The sequence below is a fragment of the Carettochelys insculpta genome, chromosome 5, assembly GCF_033958435.1.
Source record: "Carettochelys insculpta isolate YL-2023 chromosome 5, ASM3395843v1, whole genome shotgun sequence".
NCBI lineage: Eukaryota > Metazoa > Chordata > Testudines > Carettochelyidae > Carettochelys > Carettochelys insculpta.
Window position 1 is genome coordinate 5,434,798 of NC_134141.1, and position 20,464 is coordinate 5,455,261.

The 20,464-nt window shown below is 41.8% G+C and overlaps 1 protein-coding gene across 1 annotated transcript in view; it reads left to right on the top strand.

Moving 5' to 3' along the window:
• Positions 1–951: 951 nt before the first annotated feature.
• DNAH6 (dynein axonemal heavy chain 6) overlaps positions 952–20,464 on the top strand; it is a 168,284-nt gene continuing 148,771 nt past the window's right edge. The window contains exons 1-11 of the mRNA XM_074994025.1: positions 952–1,197; positions 3,648–3,824; positions 4,589–4,848; positions 5,789–6,056; positions 6,591–6,725; positions 6,817–6,940; positions 8,862–9,006; positions 12,653–12,821; positions 13,974–14,090; positions 17,323–17,523; positions 18,009–18,129. Of these exons, the coding sequence (XP_074850126.1) occupies positions 952–1,197; positions 3,648–3,824; positions 4,589–4,848; positions 5,789–6,056; positions 6,591–6,725; positions 6,817–6,940; positions 8,862–9,006; positions 12,653–12,821; positions 13,974–14,090; positions 17,323–17,523; positions 18,009–18,129 (1,963 nt within the window). The remainder of the gene's footprint in view (positions 1,198–3,647; positions 3,825–4,588; positions 4,849–5,788; positions 6,057–6,590; positions 6,726–6,816; positions 6,941–8,861; positions 9,007–12,652; positions 12,822–13,973; positions 14,091–17,322; positions 17,524–18,008; positions 18,130–20,464) is intronic.

Here is a 20,464-nt window from a genome sequence, read left to right on the forward strand (position 1 = left end):
GCTCTTTCCATATTCCAAATCTCTTGATGTTGGCTAGTTGGAGTACTAGAAGTGGAATAAAAGATGTGGTCTGAGAGAGAGGAAAGAATGCTGTTTGCTTTACATTATCTTTCTTACTCCTGCACAAAACTGATGGATGGGAAGGGAAGGAGGTTAAGCTAAGACCACAGAGCCCCACAAATCTACAGCTATCTGCTTTATATCCACAGCATATGCTTGCTGTTCGCAGATTGGATGTAGGTGCAAATTTTATGTCCGCAGGGCTCTCTGAATTCATTCTAGTTCCCTGCGGGCTCTTGATGGCCAGAACACCTGCCACAAGGGAGTTTGAATGAGTTAGTGCCAATTAGCTACCAGTTGTGACTCATTAATTTATTTATGTAATCCCTGCTGAGGTTTGGGTAGGAGGGAAATACCATGTTGCCATGACCTTGATCTTGTTCCTCTTCTTACCCACTCTCCATCATCAGATCCTCATCTCTGTGGACCTACCAAGGGTGGTCTTCTGGTGGACCAGGAGATAAATAACGTAGGAGTGGCTGACTGCTTTTCAACCACCCCACCCCTCCAAGCCTTTGATCTGCTTGAGGAAAGCAGAGTTTCTTAACAGTTATATAATTTAATTAGAATAAATTCTAGATATACAGAAGAGGAAAGATTTGGAGAGGAAGAAAATTATAGAAATAGAGGTTCCATAGCTTCCCCCGTGAAGCTGTTGTATATGTCTTTCAACCAAACATATTCTCAAAATCCTTTGATGTTCTCTCTCAGTTCTTGCATATAACGTAATAACCAGGTTGGTATCTGACCTATATATTATAGTATGGTTTGTTGTGATAGTTAATATTTGGGCATTTTAAATTCTGAAACAAAATGGATTTAGATTTGAAATAAGACATACACGCTCCTTAGTTTTATTTTAAAATTATGTATACTTTATTTTAGGTAACTATGTCTAAGAAGCTGTCCTTGCCTTCTTTAACTACATCATCTTCTACTGTCAGTGGCAGCAAAAATGAAAGTACAGCTGCAGAACTTCCTGCTTCAATCGCTAATGCCCGTAAGCTGAGGGAAAGACTAGTTTGTATGGCTCCAAAACAGATAGCAACAAATCCTGAACGTCTTACATTCATACACAGTACAAAATCTCAAGAAAAAACAAGGAAGAGACAGCAAGCCATAAAACTGGAACCTTTGGTACGTTTACAAAAATATGATTTTTGAACTGATCTGTAAATGGGAGCTATTACATTCCGACTATGTCTACACTAGCCAAAAACTTTGAAATGGCCATGCAAATGGCCATTTCGAAGTTTACCAATGAAGCGCTGAAGTACATATTCAGCGCCTCATTAGCATGCGGGCAGCTGCGGCACTTTGGAATTGACGCGGCTCGTCCAGATGGGGCTCCTTTTTGAAAGGACCCCAGCTGCTTCGATGTCCCCTTATTCCTATGAGCAGATAGGAATAAGGGGGCTTTGAAGTAGCCGGGGTCCTTTCGAAAAGGAGCCCTGTCTGGACAAGCCGAGCGGCGGCGAGCCACATCAATTTCAAAGTGCCGCGGCCGCCCGCATGCTAATGAGGCGCTGAATATGTGTTTCAGCACTTCATTAGTAAACTTCGAAATGGCCATTTGCATGGCCATTTTGAAGTTTTTGGCTAGTGTAGACACGGCCTAGCAGTCTAATAAAATTTTGTCCCATAGTCATTAGTTCTAGTAAGATGTATAGGCCTGTTGTAAAGTACTAGAAATTCAGGGCCAGATTCTTAGCTCATGCAAGCTGTTGTACTGGCGCTATAGTTAATTACACCAGCCGAGGACCTAGTCTGCAGTTTTTTGTATCTGGAATATTAAGTAATACATGAAAGCACAACAGCTTTCTTTAGTATTTTTTTAAAAAGCACACGTCCTCTAATTAAAATGCTGATTAGAAAAGGTATTTTCAGTCCAAGTTTATATGCTCAAGAGTTAAAAACCAGAATATGAGAAAAACCTGATTTCTCCATAAGCCCCATTTGGTGTTGCAGGCAGCGAAGCATTGTGACATCGTAGGCAACTCTGCCAGTCATCACTCACTCCACTTCATTTGTTAACTCAAACAATTGGGTAAGGTATACAAAGAAAATTGCAGGTCAGGACTGAAGTGCTGTGACTGAGCTGATGGTAGGGATTTTAGTTGGTTAACCAGTTAAATGCTAGGTTTAACCAATTAAAGGGGTTGCAGGGTGGAGGCTGGGCAAGCCACTTGAGCTCTGCTGCAGTTAGAGGCTGCTCTGGCCAGGTTGGAGAGCCGCTTCTCATTGCGCAACAGTGACTGGGGCTGCTCTGGCTCGACTGGAACATTCTTGCTTGTGGTGGTGCCCTGGGTGGGAGGGCACTCCAGTGTGGACGGTGCAGCTCCTTGTCCGCAGTGGCCCGGCCAGGGAGCACCATGGGCAGGGGTGCGCCAGCTGAAGCAGCCCCAGTCTACCATGGATGGGGACAGTCCAGCTGGCCAGAGCAGCCCCAATACCCCTCTTTCCTTCCAGCCGCCCTTCCCCTCAGGGGCTGCCATGGACAGGGCTGCTCCAGCCTGGACTGTTTAACTGATTGAACTTTAATATCTCTGTGTGTATGGGGGACTCAGGCCTGGAACCGCAGGTTTGGCTCTGGTCAGGAGCTCTATATGTTTAATAGGTATGAGGCTGAAGATTTGTTTCATGGCTTCCTCCACGCCATACTTGGTCTAGGTGAGATCATTTATGTTTGCCCCATCTGTGTTTTAGTTCGCCTAACAACGAGCATTTTTTTTTTTTGAAGTGAGACTCTCAGAAGATTAAAAGAATGGGGTTTGTTTAGTTTGAAAAAGAGAAGGCTGAGAGGGGACATGATATTAGCTTTCAAGTACCTAAAAGGGTGTTACAAGGAGGAGGGATTAAAATTATTCTTCCTAGTCTCTGAAAATAGGACAAGAAGCAATGGGCTTAAATTGCAGCAAGGGAGGTTTAGGCTGGAAGTTAGGAAAAATTTAATGTCAGGGTGGTTAATTAGTGGAATTGCCTTGGGTGGTTGTACAATCTCCATCACTGGAAATATTTAAGAATAGGTTAGATAAATATCAAACAGGGGAGATAGAGATAGTTTTGGTCCCGCTATGAGGGCAGGAGAGTGACGTCCCTTCCAGTTCTAGCATTCTGTGATTCCATGATTTTTCTGCCTACAGCAGAAAATGGGCAGTGTCAAGGGGAGAGATGACCAAGACAGTCAGCAGTTCTATGGTTAGGGTTTAAGGGTACAGTTAGAGATACTGAGGATATGAATGGTGACTGGTTGTGTTACTTCTGGCACCATAGTGGTACTACTCAGGCTCCTCTGCCTGCAGTACCAAATTGATACTGTCAAGGAGAAGTTGTTATTGACATGAAATTGATAAAACAGTGTAGAGGAGGAGTTGTTCAGGTGAATTAGCAATAAAGTAAAGCATTAGCGTAAGTATCCTCTAACCCTGCATGTCCCAGGATACACACTATGTTCTTGTCATTCCGACCAACTGCCAGCGCGGCTGTGAGGCTTGCAACTTCCTAATGTAAAACTGTTCAATTTTCCTTTTTTATTCCTTTTCTGCAAATTAATTCCTTCAATATTTTATATGTTTTCTTTCCTTAAGCCTGTTCTAAGGGTATATCAGCATCATAAACAGCCTGAATACATATATCAAAAGAACAGAGAGCATTTATTAGCTTGTGGATTACTACAGCCTTCTCCAGCAGCAGACAAAATAAAATGGTCTGCTTCCGTGAAACCGATGGTGTCCTGTGCTTCGTTAGCTGAACTTCCAGAGCATGTAAGAAAAATGTTGGTATTGAATAGGGACCCAAACCATGAACTGTAATTGACCACCACTGTGTTGACTCATCAGTGGCATTTCTGTGTAAGGAAGGGGTGCAGCCTTTTAACATGAGATAATTACATTGACCCAGATTGACCCATTCAGAGAAATCTTTGGGAGGTAGCCTGAAGGGAAGAGAGAAGTTCTCCTTTGAAAGGTGAGCAGGATCCTGACCTCACAGGTCTGCAGTGAAGACATCTCTGCTCGTCCCTCCTGCATCCCACTTCCAGAACTGCAAAGATAGCATCAGTCTGCCTTTCATCATGGATATCTGTCTGGCCCACATGGAGCAGTATAATCGAGTTAGGCGAGTCCCACACTCCATTTCAACTCCCCTTCATTGTACTCCAAGAATTCTGTGGTGTCCCAGTAATGTTTCAGCTTTTGAGATTACTTGAAAACCCAAGAAAGGGTGATCACTTCCACACAGTCGTTATCAGGCTGAAAGGACAGGTGTATAGAACAGTGCGAGTAGGTTACAGGCAGGGGCCTCTTAGCAGGCTTTAATATTGATTTTCTTAATGGATTACTTCTTTCCTTTCTTGCCCCCCAAATTCATTTCCCTAGACTCTGATTTTATATTTAAATATTAATTTGCAATTGCTATTATCTTTGAATTAAGGATGTTATAAAAGGGCATTGCCATGACATAAGGATATTTTGCCAGGTCTGATACATTTTTTCTGCAAACTGATATCTTATTTTGGTTTTATTTTAAGGTGCAGCAGGAAAGCCCCACTAAGGTACTAACTCCTACTCCTCCCAAACAGCTACGTACTGCTCTAAAGCCAAGTGCCTGTAAATCTTCTGCTTTTCCACCTTCTTATGTTTTTAATGATACAGAAGATGTTATTAAAGCTAACATTACAGATCCTCTGAAAATTATTAAAATAATATGTGAAAACAAAAATCTTGGATTCCTGTACATGACTCCAGCAGTTCCTAAGTCATCAATTAAATATGATACTTTTAATTTGAAGTGAGTTATTTTGTTTCAAGATGTTTATTCAGATTATGCATCCAAACTTATTGTATAAGTTTATAATGAGCAGGATTTGGGTATAATCATCTATTTTTAATTGTGACTAATTGTCTTCTTAATTTTTCCCATTATACTTTAGCATTTAATTCTACTTCATATTGGAACAGTTACTATTTAAGAATGTTTCTTTATATTTTCAGTATAATGATAATCAGATATAGAGAGAATGCAAGGTCTACATTCTTTATAGGCTATAAATATAGCATAAAGTGTGTTATCAGATAAAGAGATGAGTACCTCTTTCAGGAGTGTTTTCAAGCACAAGGCCAAGAAGTGCATATCTTAATGACAACCTGGCTGTAGTACAGATCTCCTCAGCTGCTGTAAATTGGTATACCTGCTTAGGATCTAATCCTCTATCTGGTACCTGTAATATGGTAGATACAAAAAACATGCTATCCAGCCAAGCCTCTAGGGCATAATTCATCTCCCACTGTACAAGTGGGATTGTGGAGATGAAATTGACCTCCCTTATCAGTCTGAAGCAGAGCACAATGCTGAAGACTAGATGACCTATGGTTACTTTCCATGACTCAGTCCTGTGAGATGTTGGGCACACTTTTCCAATTCAGAAAAGCATGTTGGTAACCCCATTAAAGTACAAGGGAGAGCTTAGTTAATTAAAGGTAAGTACCCATTTTGAATGGTGATGTCATAACTGAGTGCAGTCCAAGCTGCTGCTCTTTCTTTGCTTCTTGAGAGTCACAAGGGGAGCTGAGAAGACGGAACAGATCTTTGTCTCCTGCTGCAACTAGTGAACCAAGGCAATCACAAAGCTATCTTAATGAGCCTACTGCTTTAGCTTTTGTATACATTTTACTGGAGACTTGTGAACTCATTTGTTACTTATTAAAAGCAATTTTGCATTTATTTTTAGAATTGTAAGCTACGACTGCATCAACAAAAATGACTACTACACCATTAGCCAGAAAGCAGTTATCCACACATGTGATGGAGAAGTTGAATTCATGGAGCTAGGTCGCTGGGAGCAGGAATATCTGTATCACAAAACATTTACTAAGATTCCCATTTTTGCTATCTTTTGCAAACTGAAGTCATTTACAGAGTGGAGGAAAAATGTCCGTGCCAAGAAGATCAGTGCATGCCGTAAAGCTTTGCAGGAGAACTTGTTCATCCTTAATGCTGTATGTATCGGCTAATGATGATATTTCTGAAGGCTATAGAAAGCTAATGTAATTGCTAAAATATGGATGAGTCTCCTCAGATGGAGTTCTGCCCTTATGTAGATGAGAGACTGAACCTCTCTAGGATAACACTCTCTGGTCCTGCAACATCCATGGTCTGGCATGATTTAGTTGGCTAGATAACCACTTATGGATGTGGCCAAGTTTCCTGCTGTCCCATAAAGTTTGGTTACAGCCACCAGTCCTGGCTCGCAGTGTAGTGTGCTGTTGTTTAGCTGTAATTACCCTTAAGTGTCTTCTAAGAGACCAGTAAGCAGTGGATGTGTTGGTAACGCTGCCAGACAATATTAACCTCCTTTGATTCAGCAAATTGTCTGGGTCAGTGCTAGTCAGTTCCCCAGGGTACCTGTATTCTGTTACCAAACATACAATCAAAAACTTATTTAGTGATTTCCAAAAAGTCATAAAAATAAGCCTTTGTTTGGATTTTAATTTCTAAATATCACTTGATAAACTATTAATATTATTTGGCAGTCCTTGCGACCTGCAGTACTTAATGTTCAAGAAATGTGTTACCGAATCAGTGACATGGGACTTTGTCGTATTGAGAAAGGTTATACATACACGCTGGAGGAATTTAGAAGCACTCAGTTCAAACAACTGGATGAGGTAAATTGTTTTGATTGGCTCCAAGTTCCTTTCATGCTCTTTGAGAGGCTAAGTTTACACTTTTTATTTTTATGTGTACTGTAATTTTCAGGTGGCAAGCCGGCTAGCAGAGTTCAGGGAGCTAGCAAAAGAAGTTGTTAGAAGTGCTTGTCGAACTGCCCTGCTTGAATCTGGATTTACTCCTGATGATTATTTTTATGATCCAGACAGTGCAGGTATGGAAATACATTTAGAAAATGACTGTGGGACATGTGGCTATTTCAGTGCATTTTATCCTATATGCCAGGCCCCTGAACTGTTTCTTGAATGAGTCTCAATACATTTCCCTTAATCCAGTAGGTGGAGGTTACAATTCAGAATATGTATTGTATTGTGGAAAAGCTGCATCTTTTAAGGTTTCCCATCTTCCTTATCTATGTATAGTTCATGTGATAATAAATAATGTTTAATAATTCCTATAGGAAACCACCTCACAAATCATAATATTAGCATCCAGCTTTGACTCTTTGGGTCAGGCCTCCATAAAGAATTGAATTTGCATTCAGCTTCAAATGGGCAGAAACACAGGCGGATTCTGAACTCCAGTAACAGTAAGTTCTGCCGCTGAACTTTAACTCTGTGAGCCCGAATTGGCTGATTTTGACAAGGCATGGACATACACTGTGTGCTCTGTACAAGGCGTGGTGGATTGTTTTTTAGGTCAGGGGCCACTGGTCCACAGAAAAATCAGTCAGGGAGACACACACAAGCAAAAAACAAACAACCCCCCTCACTACTCACCTGCTTCCAAAGATCCCAACGTGAGAAGCAAAAAACCAAAAAAACAAAAAACAAAAAAAACCCAACCTACACAAAAACAACCCCCAAACCCGAAGAACCCACCCGTCATCCTCACTCAGACTTAACCCAGCGCTGGCCACTCTCCAGTTCAATGGTGAACCCCCAGCCTTAGGGCTTCCCTCCATAGTGGGGTGTGTCGGCATTTGGACTCCAGCCCAGCAGGGGGCACCAAGGCCGGGGATTGGATCAAATTAAGCCAGAGATCGATCTGACCCATGGATCCTAGGTCTCCCAGCCCTGCTCTGTGTAATTGTAGGCATATGAGTAGTTCCACAGAAGTCAGTAGGGTTATGGATATGCTTAAATACTTTACCGGACTGGGGCCTAAATCAAGAAGAGAACCTTACCAATTAGTCATGTACATACTTTCAAACATGGTCTCCATTACATTCAAGGACGAATGCATGTAAACTGAGAAAAGTGCACTCAGGATGAGGATTGTGTTAATAGGCTCATAAACTTTAAACCCAAATGTGCCGGTAATTTTTTTTGAAAAAAAGCAAAAACTATATTCAAAGGACTACTTTGTTAAATTTTATCAATAGTGGGCCAAAACCTCAACTAATGCAAATCAGTGTAGCTCCTTTGGTTTCCACAGCATTATAGAAAAACATTTGCCTACTTGTCTATAATTTGTATATATTTAAAATATTAAATAGTCTTAAATACTTGTTGAAATGCTGTCCATTTGCTGCTGCTTACACTTCTACTTCAGGACATTTATGAGATGTTCTGTGGCTTGTCACCCCAAGGTTTAAAGTTTAGTGGTTGGGTATGGCACCTGATTGTAGCTCCTTGCTGTTTCCTGCTCTTCATTACTTCTGTAGCTAGTTGGGGCCAGTTGTCATAGTGCGACATGGAAATTTGTAGTTTACACTTAAATGTTTGTGACACCGTGTTTGTATTACCTAAACTGACATGAAATTGGAGGAGAAGTACAGGTGTGACCACTGTAGATGCCTTTGGCCTCTAAAGGGTCACTTGTGATTCATTTAGATATTTGAGGATCCACAGCATTTGGGAACTGAGCTCACCGCTTTCTTTGCAGCAGTTGAGAAGGGAGAATTTCCTATGAATCCTTCTGTCAAGGAATTTCTGCACAGTTTTCTTCGTGGAGTTTCTTGGGTACTCTGAAATATTTTTCATTTAGCAAAACCCCAAAATCCAAGCCCTTTGCTTTTGATTCAACTTGACTGAATTGTTTTCATGATACTCTTATATAACTAGAATTTTCCAATAAAAACACCGTAGTCCTTGCAATAATTTCATTGACATCTTTGCATATCTTTTACACAGAACCAGTAATTATGGTAACTGGATTAGCAGTTTCAAGTCTCCTTGTTGTCCCTCATTATGAAAGAGACTGTTATGGAGAAACAGCTGACAAAATGACCTACACAGAACAGGCCAACAAAAGGTCTCATTGTAGAAGGTTAACATGGTTAGTATCTGGTGTTTGTAACAAAAGTTGTTCTCATGAGTGTTGAGATCTTAAACAAGCAAATTGAAGAGATGGTGAAGAAACTGACTAATCTCCTAATGTCTAAATCTTTCTGCCAAACACTGGAGTCTGTCCAGTGGCCTTCTGCTCTCTTCCCCAACCCCATATCCTTTCTTCTCCGTGCCCTGCGACTGACCTCCTTTCTTCCCCCTTTCTCTCTTTTCAAGACAGCACACAGATCATGCTCCCTTTCCACTCCATCAGGTAATGTCTTCTTTGTAGTGAGGCCTGTTATTGCCTTCTGGGGGACTTCTCTTTAGCTCAGAGTCATCTTCCAAGTCTGCTTGTGGAGCAGTGCAGTCATAGGCTGCCTTGTATGCAAAGTTAGAGATCATATCACAACTTGGCCCAGGGATGGGTAATAATTTCTGATGCGTGGGTGGGCCACTCCAAGATTGTGGTAAGTGGTCAAGGGCTGTACTTTTCTATGGAGAGAGTACAGGGTCCTTTGACAGAGGTGGGGGCAGAAGGGAGTTCGGGGTAAGAGGCTGGGGTGCAAGAGAGAGTGTGGGATCTGAGAGGGAGTTTGGTAAAGAGGGGTTTGTGACCTGGGGAAGGGTATTGGGGTACAGGGTCTATGAGTGGGGGGGTCTGGGTGCAGGAGAGGATTCTAGCCTGGTGGAGGGATGTAAGAGTGGGTGCAGTATCTGGGAGGCTGTTGTGAACTGGGGCAAAAGGGAGGATGGTGTAGAGTGTTTGGATGGTGAGCTGGGGTAGGGGATTGGTATGCAGAGCCTGGGAGGGGCTATGGGTTCAGGAGAGGATTCTGGCCTGGGGGAAGGCTTTAGGAGAGGGTGCAGGGTCTGGGAGAAAGTCGGGGTGTGGGGGGGGCTGGGTTGCCAGAGGCGGGCTCTGGCTGGGTGGTGCATATCTGAGCTGCTCCCTGCCATCAGCAGTCTGAGCAGGCTTCCCTCCCTGCCAGCAACTCCAGACTGCTGAAAGAGGCTGGCTGTTCCCTGTGGCTCTCTGCAATGTGTGTGGGAGTGGGGAGGAGGAAGACTCCATCTGCTGTCCTCACCCTCAGCAAAATCTCTTACAGCCCATAGGAGCTGAGAGATTTTGCTGCGTGTGGGGACAGTGCACAAAGCCCTCCCCACCCCTTCAGTGCTACCCCTCACTTCTGCTCTGGATCTTTTACACTGTGTAAAGGGACCCTAAAAGCCCATATCCTGCCAAGGGAGCATTCATCTGGCGAAGGATGGCAATAAAGTTACCTCCCTATGTTCCTGTTGCAAATCCCACCAAGAGAAAAGGAGGAACAAGTCAAGGCAGAGCTTCTAGGCAGTGCTGCAACCCATAGGGCCTCATGAGGAGCTGCTGTTACTTAGGCTATGTCTGCACTCACCCAGAAGGTCAACAGCTGAGACGCAATTTTAAGTACAACAGTTGTGTACCTAAAATTGACTTTTCAGCCATCGCCTTTGGTCCCTGTCTTCACAGCAGAAGGTCGACGGGAGGAGGTCTCCTTTTAATCCTCGTAGCTCACTAGGAGTTCCGGGATCAACATTGACCTCAAAATGCACCACATGTGCAAAACAGTGCCCCGGAAGATCAAACCTGAGCAGTCAATCTTCCATGATCAGTGTAAATGTAGCCTAAGATTCCAAGATGCTTTTCAGTTTCTAGAAGAGTCCAAGATGAGGAAGGCATAAAGATGGCCTCAAGCTGCCATAACCCCATCCCAGGGCTGTGAGTACTGCAGCACAGAATCTCTGCTAGATCATATCTCCAGCCGTACACCTAACCATTAAAATTTCTGCCCAGAACAGCATTAGCACCATTTCAGAAAATATGACAAACAATCTCATCTTATTGGAGAAAGCTGAGTAACTGCATGTTTTGTTTTTGCTCATACATGTTTACATAAACAAGGCCTGTTTTTGAGATGGCTTTGCAATCCCACTAACTTAATGGTTTCAGCTATTAAAAAAAAGAGCAAACCAAGCTTTGCTCTTTTTTAACTAGAAATAAAAATATAGACAAGCTTTTTGTTTGGCATAGTGATCAACTCTGTACAGTTAGGAAGTTTTTTAAAAGAAGTTATGAAATGAAATAATTCACAATTAAAATAATCAAACAGCCTGAAACACTGATATACTTACTGTATAGTAGTTTTTCACGTGTACTGGTTGAGCCTCTCTCATCTGGTACTCTCGGGACTTGACTGGTGCCAAATGAGAGAATTTGCCAGACCATGGTAGGTCAATATTGTCTATCAGCGTTACTAACACTTCCATTGCTTACTGGGCTCTTAGAAGACATATAGGGGTAAATTGCAGATACACAGCAGCACAGAACACTGAGACCCAGGATTGGTGCCTGTAAACAAACTTTATGGGACCATGGGAAAGTTGACCACACCCATGATAAGTGGTTGGCCGGCTAACTAAAGTCATTCCAGATTATGGTTGTTGCTAGATGAGAGTTTCAGATTAGAGAGGTTCAACTTGTACAATAATTTCAGTTTTACAATCCAATTAGAGAGTTGCCCACCAAAACTGTCAATTTTTATAAATGCCTCTTTTAGCATTTATGTCAGTGCTGTTTTGTGACTCAACTTATAGGGGGCAATCCTTGAAACAAGTTAAGATAATAAGTTAATAAAAGCCCAATTATACTGCTTTACTTTGAGAGATTATAGAAGAACATCCCTACAGTTGAGGCTCTGTTGCTGAATTTACATAATAAAATTTGTTTCTTGAAGGAACGTTCTATATTTTTCTAGATGAAACTAAGTTATCACTTATGTAAATATTGCTGAACCAGGTTTGCCATTACATTTCAGTAGTTTTGCTCTACTCTGGTGCTACAAAAGATAAATCCATTCCACAGCAGCACAAAGCGGCTGCAATACATGGGTGAATGTGGCTCAACCATCTTTTACAGGCTGTTTTGATTTTTAATATGAAGAGTGAAGAGAGAGGCTGTTCTCAGTAGTGACAGATGGCAGAACAAGAAGCAATGGTGTAAAACTACAGAGCGAGAGGTGTAGGATGGCTATTAGGAAAAACTATTTCACCAGAAGGATGCTGAAGCACTGGAATGCATTACCTAGAAAAGTGGTGGAATCTCCATCCCTAGAGGTTTCTAGGTCCCAGCATGACGAAGTCCGGGGTGGGATGATTTAGTTAAGGTTGATGCTGCTTTAGGCAGGGGGCTGGATTAGATAACCTCCTAGGGTCCCTTCCAGCCCTTGGATTTTATGGTTCTACAAGAGTTTGTTCTATTATTTGTTTTGTAAGTTGATCACAAAACCATCTCTCAAAGTTCTATAGATTTTTTTTCTTCTGTATATTTAAGCATTCTATGCATATTCAAGTTAGATCATTTTCTTCTGTCCATTGGAGAATTCTTGGCTCAAATCCTGAAATCTGCACTCAGTTTTCACTCTGTGTTTACACAGGAAAAGGTTCAAGTAAGAGTCTTCGGAATTTTGCCTGCATAAGTAATGAGTGAGGACTTCTGAAATTAGCCCTATGAAAGTATAAAATATACCTTTTCATAAAAATCAGATGCTCTTATCATAAAGACTTGTGGTATTTACATTAAGGGATAAGTATTTTACCTTTTTCTTCTGTCCCTCAAGCTTCATCCGTCTTGCTGACTACTTAATAGTAAACACTATGCATGTCCTGGCAGTAAAATCAGTTACTACTCTTTTGAACTTCCTTACTGATAAGTTGAAAAGAACACCTGCTGCAGATGTCATACAGAAGTGGAATATGGAGGAAACAAAGGAAGTTTCTGAAAAGAAGGTAATTTTCTTTCAATGAAATCTAAGTCCAGCATTTTTAAAAACAAGTGCATAGAATCCCATTAGTCCTTAAGGAGGCATATAAATAAGTGGGTTGATTTCAAAAGTGCTGGGTGCTCAGCAGGAATAATTGCTGTAATTTTAGCTTACATGTAGCATAGTTTTCTGCTTATAAATTGGTTTCAAAAGGAAGCTTAGAGGAAAGTTTGATAAGAAAGTTTAAATTCTTGTGGGACATTAATAGGTGAATCTATGCTGATTATCATTTTCATAGAGGGCACCTTGACTTGCACTGTTCTAGAAATGTTACTGTTTGTTATGTAACAAGCAGTCCTGTGGCATCTTAGAGACTAACAAATTTCTTAGGTCGTGAGCTTTTATAGGTAGAACCCACTGCTTGAGATCTGTGGCTGCTATATTATTTTAAGCACAGTAAAGAAACAAAAATTACACATTTGTAATGCTGCTTTCTGTCCTCATCCATTTGCAAACAACATGTGCCAAATCAGCCTGTGCTAAAAAAAAAACTTATGTTTAAATTCCTAAATCTGGAAAAAATTCTTTTATATCTGAATTGAGATCTCAGACTTCGCGATTTGCCTTCTTCCAGACTTTTCCTTTGGTGCCCCTTTTAAGGTTTAATATGTGCACAAACCCTCTGCAGGACAACCTTTGGTATGGTACCAAGAAGCAAAAGCATTCACTTACATTCATATATGGAGTCAAATTTCTGATCTGTAGCAAGAGGCACAAAAATTGCTGCTATCTGACAAGAAACTCTTCTAAAGGCTTGATTCTGATCTTGCTCACCACAGTTTTTTCCTGATGTAATTCCACTGACTTTGACAGAGTTAATTTTTATGTATATACGGTTTAATTGAGATCAGGAGAATCTGTCTTTGCAAGTTTGTTCACAAAGAATTTAGGGCCTGGTTTGGTTCCAGTTGAAATAACAGAAATTTTGCCGTTGATTTCAGTGGATCCAAAATTGGCTGCTGACATTTTTTTTAACCAGACTTTTTCATTCTTCTTTTGTCTTCCTAAAAGTAATGTGCAGGGTCATACAGAAAAAGTGATGATTATTTTTCACCCAAGAGCTTTAAATGTTTCCTGGTCTTTTGAGATTTGTGCAGTTCTGGTTTCATCATTTCAGGTTGTGTCAGGGACCACAGGACAGGATGAAGAAGAATCATTTCTGCCGATGTTTCTAACAGAGTTAATTTTGGAGATCCATGCATTGTTGTTTGCACCATCTTTGGATGACTTCCAGGTATGTTGTAAGAAAGTATCAATTTACCATCTAGTTTAATGTTTTAATCAGTTTCATTGAACAGAAATGTCACAAGTGTGGGCCAGATTCACTGGTATGCTCTGTTGGTTCTTGTGGATTCCAGAAACACAAAGCAGCAGCAAATCCTGGTCATTAAAGTGGTGCAAAATAGTTGTAGCATAGTAGTGAATATATCCCTGTAGGTCTGGGCTATATGTCTCTCTTACTGTAAAAATGGAAACAATTATGTGCTTTCAACCTCAAAGGTACTGTATGTGAAGTAATGCATGTTGGAAAACATAATCCCTAATATACCTGTAAAATGATGGGGATTAAATTAACCATTACCCCTTAAGGAAGATAAATTGTAGTCATTGTGGGTAGTTCTCTGAAAACTTCCATTCAGTGTGCAGCAGCAGTCAACAAAGCAAATCTAATGTTGGGAATCATTTAAAAAAAGGATAGAGAATAAGACAGAATATCTTATTGCTTCTGTATAAACCCATGGTACACCCTCATCTTAATTACTGCATACAGATGTAGTCACCTTATCTCAGAAAAGTTATCTTGGCAATGGAAAAAGTTCAGAAAAGGGCAACAAAAATGATGAGGTGTTTGGAACGGGTGCATTTTGACGAGAGAAGAAAAAAAAAGACTGGGACTTTTCATCTTAGAAAAGAGGAGACTAAGGAAGGATATGATAGAGTCTAGCGTGGAGAAAGTGAGTAGGGAAAGGTTATTTACTTGTTCCTGTAACTCAGGAACTAGGAATCGCCAAATGAAAAAAATAGATAAACTTGAGGGGCTAGTCTATGTCTCTGCCAGCGCCACAACGTCCACATAGCTATTGCACTAGAGTAAGGCTACCTCTACACTATGAGATAAATTCAAATTCATTAATATCAATTTTGTAATTCTGGGATTTATAAGTTCGAATTTGACCATCCTTACTTCCCACATGCTCCTCACAAAGCTGACTTATTGCTGCCACTTAAATTGGCTAACATCGACTGCTGCAGTGGTGCATTGGTGGAACCTATCCCACAGTTCCCTCATCCTCATAGCGTTCTGGGTACACTTGCTGGACTTTGACATCATCTTCCCACATAGCATTTTCCTCATTCCCCTCCCACTCCCTGAAAATATGCTGATCCTTGGAAATAATACAGGGACCCTCAGAGTTAGAAGAAAGAGGATAGAAAAGTCTTGGAAAAAAGATTTTTGACTTTATTGAAACTAATAGAGGGACCCTGAAAAGCATGAAGAAAATGAAGACAGGAAAGTTTTTTCAGAAAACAGAGTTGCTGATGGGGAGTCTTTGGCTTTCCAGTGCACTATAAAGCTTCTGTGCAATGACTGTGTATTCTACTGTTAGAGGGTGGAAAAGTATAGGAAAAACAATTTTTGATTTCTCCCCTCATTCTACAGATATTGCCAACACGGGTGCAACAACTGTGCTCTCAACTGGCCATCCACTGAGTGTCCCATCTCCCATCATTGCATGTAATCCCTGTAAATAATACAGGGGCCTGGACTGTATTTTCAAGTTAGAAGAAAGAGGATAGAAAAGTGTAGGGGAAAAAAGAGTTTTTGGTTTCCAAACTATTATGTTGCCAACACAGGTGCCACAACTGTGTTCTCAACTGGCCATCCACTGAGCGTCCCACCTCCCATCATTGCTGAAGTATTCCTCCCATGTATGTTAGCCGCTAGGGGAGGCTTCTCCCCTCAGTGGCAGCAAGCCCCACTATGGGCATGGGGGGCTTCAGTGGGGGACCAGTAGAAGTGTGCCTCCTCGACTATCTTGGACGCCAGGAGAGACTTCCCCCCAGATGGCAGCAAGGCCCTTAGTTTCCAGAGGAGGCTTCTTTCCAGTGGCAGCAAGGCCCGGTATGGGCGTAGGGGGTCTTCAGTGGGGGGCCAGTTGAAGTGGTCCTCCTTGAGTGTCTTAGCCACCAGGGGAGACTTCCCCATGGCAGCTGCAAAACCCCCAGTGTCTTAGCCACTTGGGGAGACTTACCCATGGTGGCAGCAAGCCCTCAAATATCTTTCCCACCCTTGAAGCCCTAAACTTGCACAATCTATCATTGTGCTGCCTGGCACCATAGTCAGCACCGAATGGCAGGCACATCCTTTTACTGGGTCGGGGGCTACCCACATGATGTGGCAGAGCGCCGGAAGACCCAGACTCTGTGGTGCCTGCGGGGGAGGAAAGGGGGTTTGCACACTAATGTCAACCACTGAGAAGAAGTTTCTCGGCGTATTATGCAAGCATGACCCCCACCACAGCCTTGTTGACACGTGGTACTGCGGGGCAGTGACAGGCACCAGGCAGTGCAGAAAAAAATAACAAGTGTAGAGACAGAGCCACAAACTCCTCGCAAGGGATATTTGTAGTGTGTAGATGTGCTCACAGTGCTAATAGCAAACAAAGAAAGACATTTCTCACCTCTCATACAAACATAAGCCCACAGCCAAAGGTTTGCTGCTCCCACTTGGAAATTCATGCTCTTCCTGTTACTGGAGAGTAGCAGCCAAAACAGAGCACTGAGGAGTATTATGGGTTACATATGGAAGACCTCTGGAGGCTAATAAATTCAATTTTAAGACATGGCACTTCCACACTGGGCTTTAATCAAACTTCTGAATTCGAGCTTGATGCTATACCCGTCAGGTAACTGTGATTTTGTAATCTCGATACTAGTGTTCCCTAAATCGAGCTAATGGAATTTACAGTGAAGACAGTCACGTGGTAATATCAAGCTAACTGCCTTAAATTTGAATTTATTTTGTAGTGTAGACGCAGCCAAAGACAAGCTGGGCTACTCCTTTAAACTTTGTCCACCTGGGCTAACTGCATCTCCATAGCTTTCTTCAGGAAATTCTCTTCTTCCACCTGCAATGGTATCACAGTGATATTCTGCATCAGTTGTTGGTGGAGAGCAAGCTGTTCTCTACAAGCAGAGCACCTTTTGACTCAGACTGTATTCTTTGTAATGGGGAATTCTCTGGGTTTCTCCCTGTTTTGTTTTGCCTATGAGGTCACATCTAGTATCTTTCCTGGTAAAAACATTGCTTTGCTGTGCTTTACTCTCCATTCCTGCTGGTGAGAGAATGAGACATATCGATTGTTTGCACTATACTTTTGCATATATATGAACACACTGTATCTTGTTTCACAAGTTCAGGAGGAGTCTGAGTGTTTATAACGTTATTTTCTATTGTCTAACAGGAAGGTATTGCACATATTATTAATCAGTTTCAGGCAACCGTGTTGTCTGTTGCTAATCTTGTACCTGATAAATACTTTGATGCCTTTACTCGTCCAATTATTAATAACAAAATTGAAGAAAAGACTTGTGGGGAAGGACCAAGCTTATCGACTATGTTTAAAGATGATAAGCATTTGCAGGCTATCATCCAGCAAATAAAGGTACCAAACAGTTTCAGTTTTAGATTTGATTTTTTTAAGCATTAACTAATAAATGCTACTGCATAATAAGTCTTTCTAAAGGCAGAGATCCTACAGATGGCTAAGTGGGATCAAATAGTACAGTTTGCATGCCTAGCCGCTCTTTGGCCTCTCGGCTAAGAGTGCTAACAGATGCCAGTTATGTTTATGGGCATCTCTCCACAAGGAAATGAACTGAGACTCTCAATATTTTAACCAGATCACTGCCAGATCTTATATAGCGGTGGGTTTGATTCATCCTTGTTCTGAGTTAGATGCAGATTAGCGACCTAAAGATAAGATTCACTATCCCATTACTAATCCACTGAACCTTACAGTTCCTCCAGAGATTTTTCTTTTAAAGTCCAAAAAAGAAGAAATCTCTCAGGTAGAATTGTTTTCCTTCCTTTTATTAATTTAGTCCAAACAAATTATTATGTGTAATAACTTTTTTTTGTAATATTTAGGAAACTGTGTATTCAGCATTTGAGGCAGCCAGCTTATATGCAGACACTTTTGAACAGTTTCGGTTATTTTTCAAAGAAAATGAAAGTCTTGACTTGGAAGCTCTGAAACAGCAGGAACATGGTGTGTTGGCTTCTTGTCTGATTTTTTTTTTAAACAAATATTCTTACAGATGATAATATTTAATTGTTTTTCTGTGTTGTTCAAGCAAATATCTGCAGTGTTTACCTTGATTTGGTTTTAGCTGTTCCCTAAAATGCTTTCCAGTGGAGTTGTGTTAGTCATGGGTTCAGATATTTATTTACTCTCACACAAACTAATCTGTAACGATGTGTGTACACAAGGTCACAATGGCATGATCTCCACTGAGATCTGCTGCAGTGTCATAAACTATATTTAAGACCTGATCCTGCAATTGGATCTGCACAGGTGACCCCTGTGCTCAGGTGGAAACCTTTTTAAGTTACTGCTGTTGTATGTAGGTGCAAGGTCCAGTTGCGGAATCCGAGCCTTACTTTGCACCTTTTGAGTTCGGATCTGTTCTCTAGTCTGGCAGGTCTGCTGTTAATATTGATGGGCACAAAGCTGCTCTTATTCCATTTTCCCGTTTTCTTCTCTGCTCCACTATTCCATCAGTGGAAGGGGTTGTCAGGGTAGGCAGCACACTGAATTATTTGAATTCGTTCAGAAAGGATTGTCCATATGGATTTCACTCATGGTGTACACAGACCCCATGTATGTGTAATCAGATCCTTTTGGCGAGCACTGCCTGTTGCTCCTCTAGCCATCTTTGTGCCTCCTGTGTTTGGGTTCTTGGTAGTCTGGTGGTCTAAGGTTAGCATTCACTCAGTCATGGGGTAGTGGTAGATGAACACAGCCCACCCATACCTCTGGTTTTGATCCAGGGCCTTGGAGCATCACCAGTATTGGTCCCTGGAGCCATTGAGTTAGTCACCATGGGTCACTTCCTACTACTGCTCCCTCAGTTTCTGGTCTCAAACAAGGACAAATGGAAAGGAAGCCAAACCATCAGTCCCAAATGAGCTCAGCATACAGAGCTGGTACTTCAGAGAGGCGTCTCCTGCTGCTTTTTGGCAGGAAGCTGCAGGGTATGTCTGCACTCCTCCCCAGCCTGCCACCTTCTCAGCTGGTTTGCTCCCTTTTCCACGCTACCTCCAGGGGGAGCATGCTCACAGGGGATGGAGGGGCCTGGTTAGCTGGCCCCCAGTATTGTCCTTCAACCTCTTCCATCCCAGTGTGGGGTTTGGATACCGTCTCATACACGGCAAGGCATAGAGGGCTAAGTGGGCTTAATGGCCCTACAATTCCTTCTCACCACCTTTGGCAGTGAGACAGAATGTCTGCAGTGGTAGGCAGGGGTCTCCCATGGAGTACCTCAGCTCATCTATTTGCCTAGTTTTACGACAGTCTACATAAAAAGCACTAGTGAAGTCAGTACAAACTACAATTTCATACAGCCAGTGAATTGATTATACTGCTCGAGATACTATACACTGACATGCAAGAACAATATTTATATTCTTATTGATTTATTTTATAATTTGGAAAAATGGGAAAGTCAGCAATTCTTTAGTTATAGTGTGCTGTGATACTTTTGTATTTATATGTTTGATATTTTTTTTAAGCAAGTAGTTTTTAAGTGAGGTGAAACTTGGTTGTGCAAAATAAATCAGATTCCTGGAAGAGGTACAGTAGTCTGCAAAGGTTGAGAGCTACTGGTCTAATGTTTTAAAACCCTTCCAATATCCAAGAGACCCATCTAGCCAGGATGCATGCTCTTCTGAGGTTTACAGCTGATGTATGTGGTCTCAGATGTGTTGATGCCAGAAGGAGTGCTGATACAGCACTCTCTCATAGAGCAATGGCTCTGATGTACAGTCAAGCTGTGTATTTCAGTGTTTCTCTGGTGTGGTAGGCAGGTACCTGCGCCAGGCCAGGCCACTTCCTCCAGAGCAGTAAAGTACATTTGTCCCTCCAGTTTCAGCTTTGGGCAAAGGTTCAGGATATTTTTTCTAAATTGAATTATCTGTGGCTATGTTTACACTGCAAGATGAATTTGAATTTATTAAAAGCAATTTTTATAATGCTGTTTTTTTAATTCAATTTTGAGTATCCTCATGTCCCACAGGCTCCCTACAAATTTGACATATTTCTTCCACACTGAAATCACTAAACATCGACTGTTGCAGCAGTGCATTGTAGGAACCTATTCCACAGTTCCCTCAGCTCCACGTTTTGAGCTGGGAGCCAGGTGCGGCAACACTGTCCATTTCCCGGGGACCCCGGAAACTCTTAGCACAGCCGCCCTGGTCAGTTTCCCAGCTCCTGCTAGTAGTGAGGAGCTGGGAGCCAGGTCCAGCAGTGCTGTCAGTTTCCTGAGGTACTTGCAACTTGGGGGAGCCGGGAAATTGACCAGAGCTGATGCACTGTCAGTTTC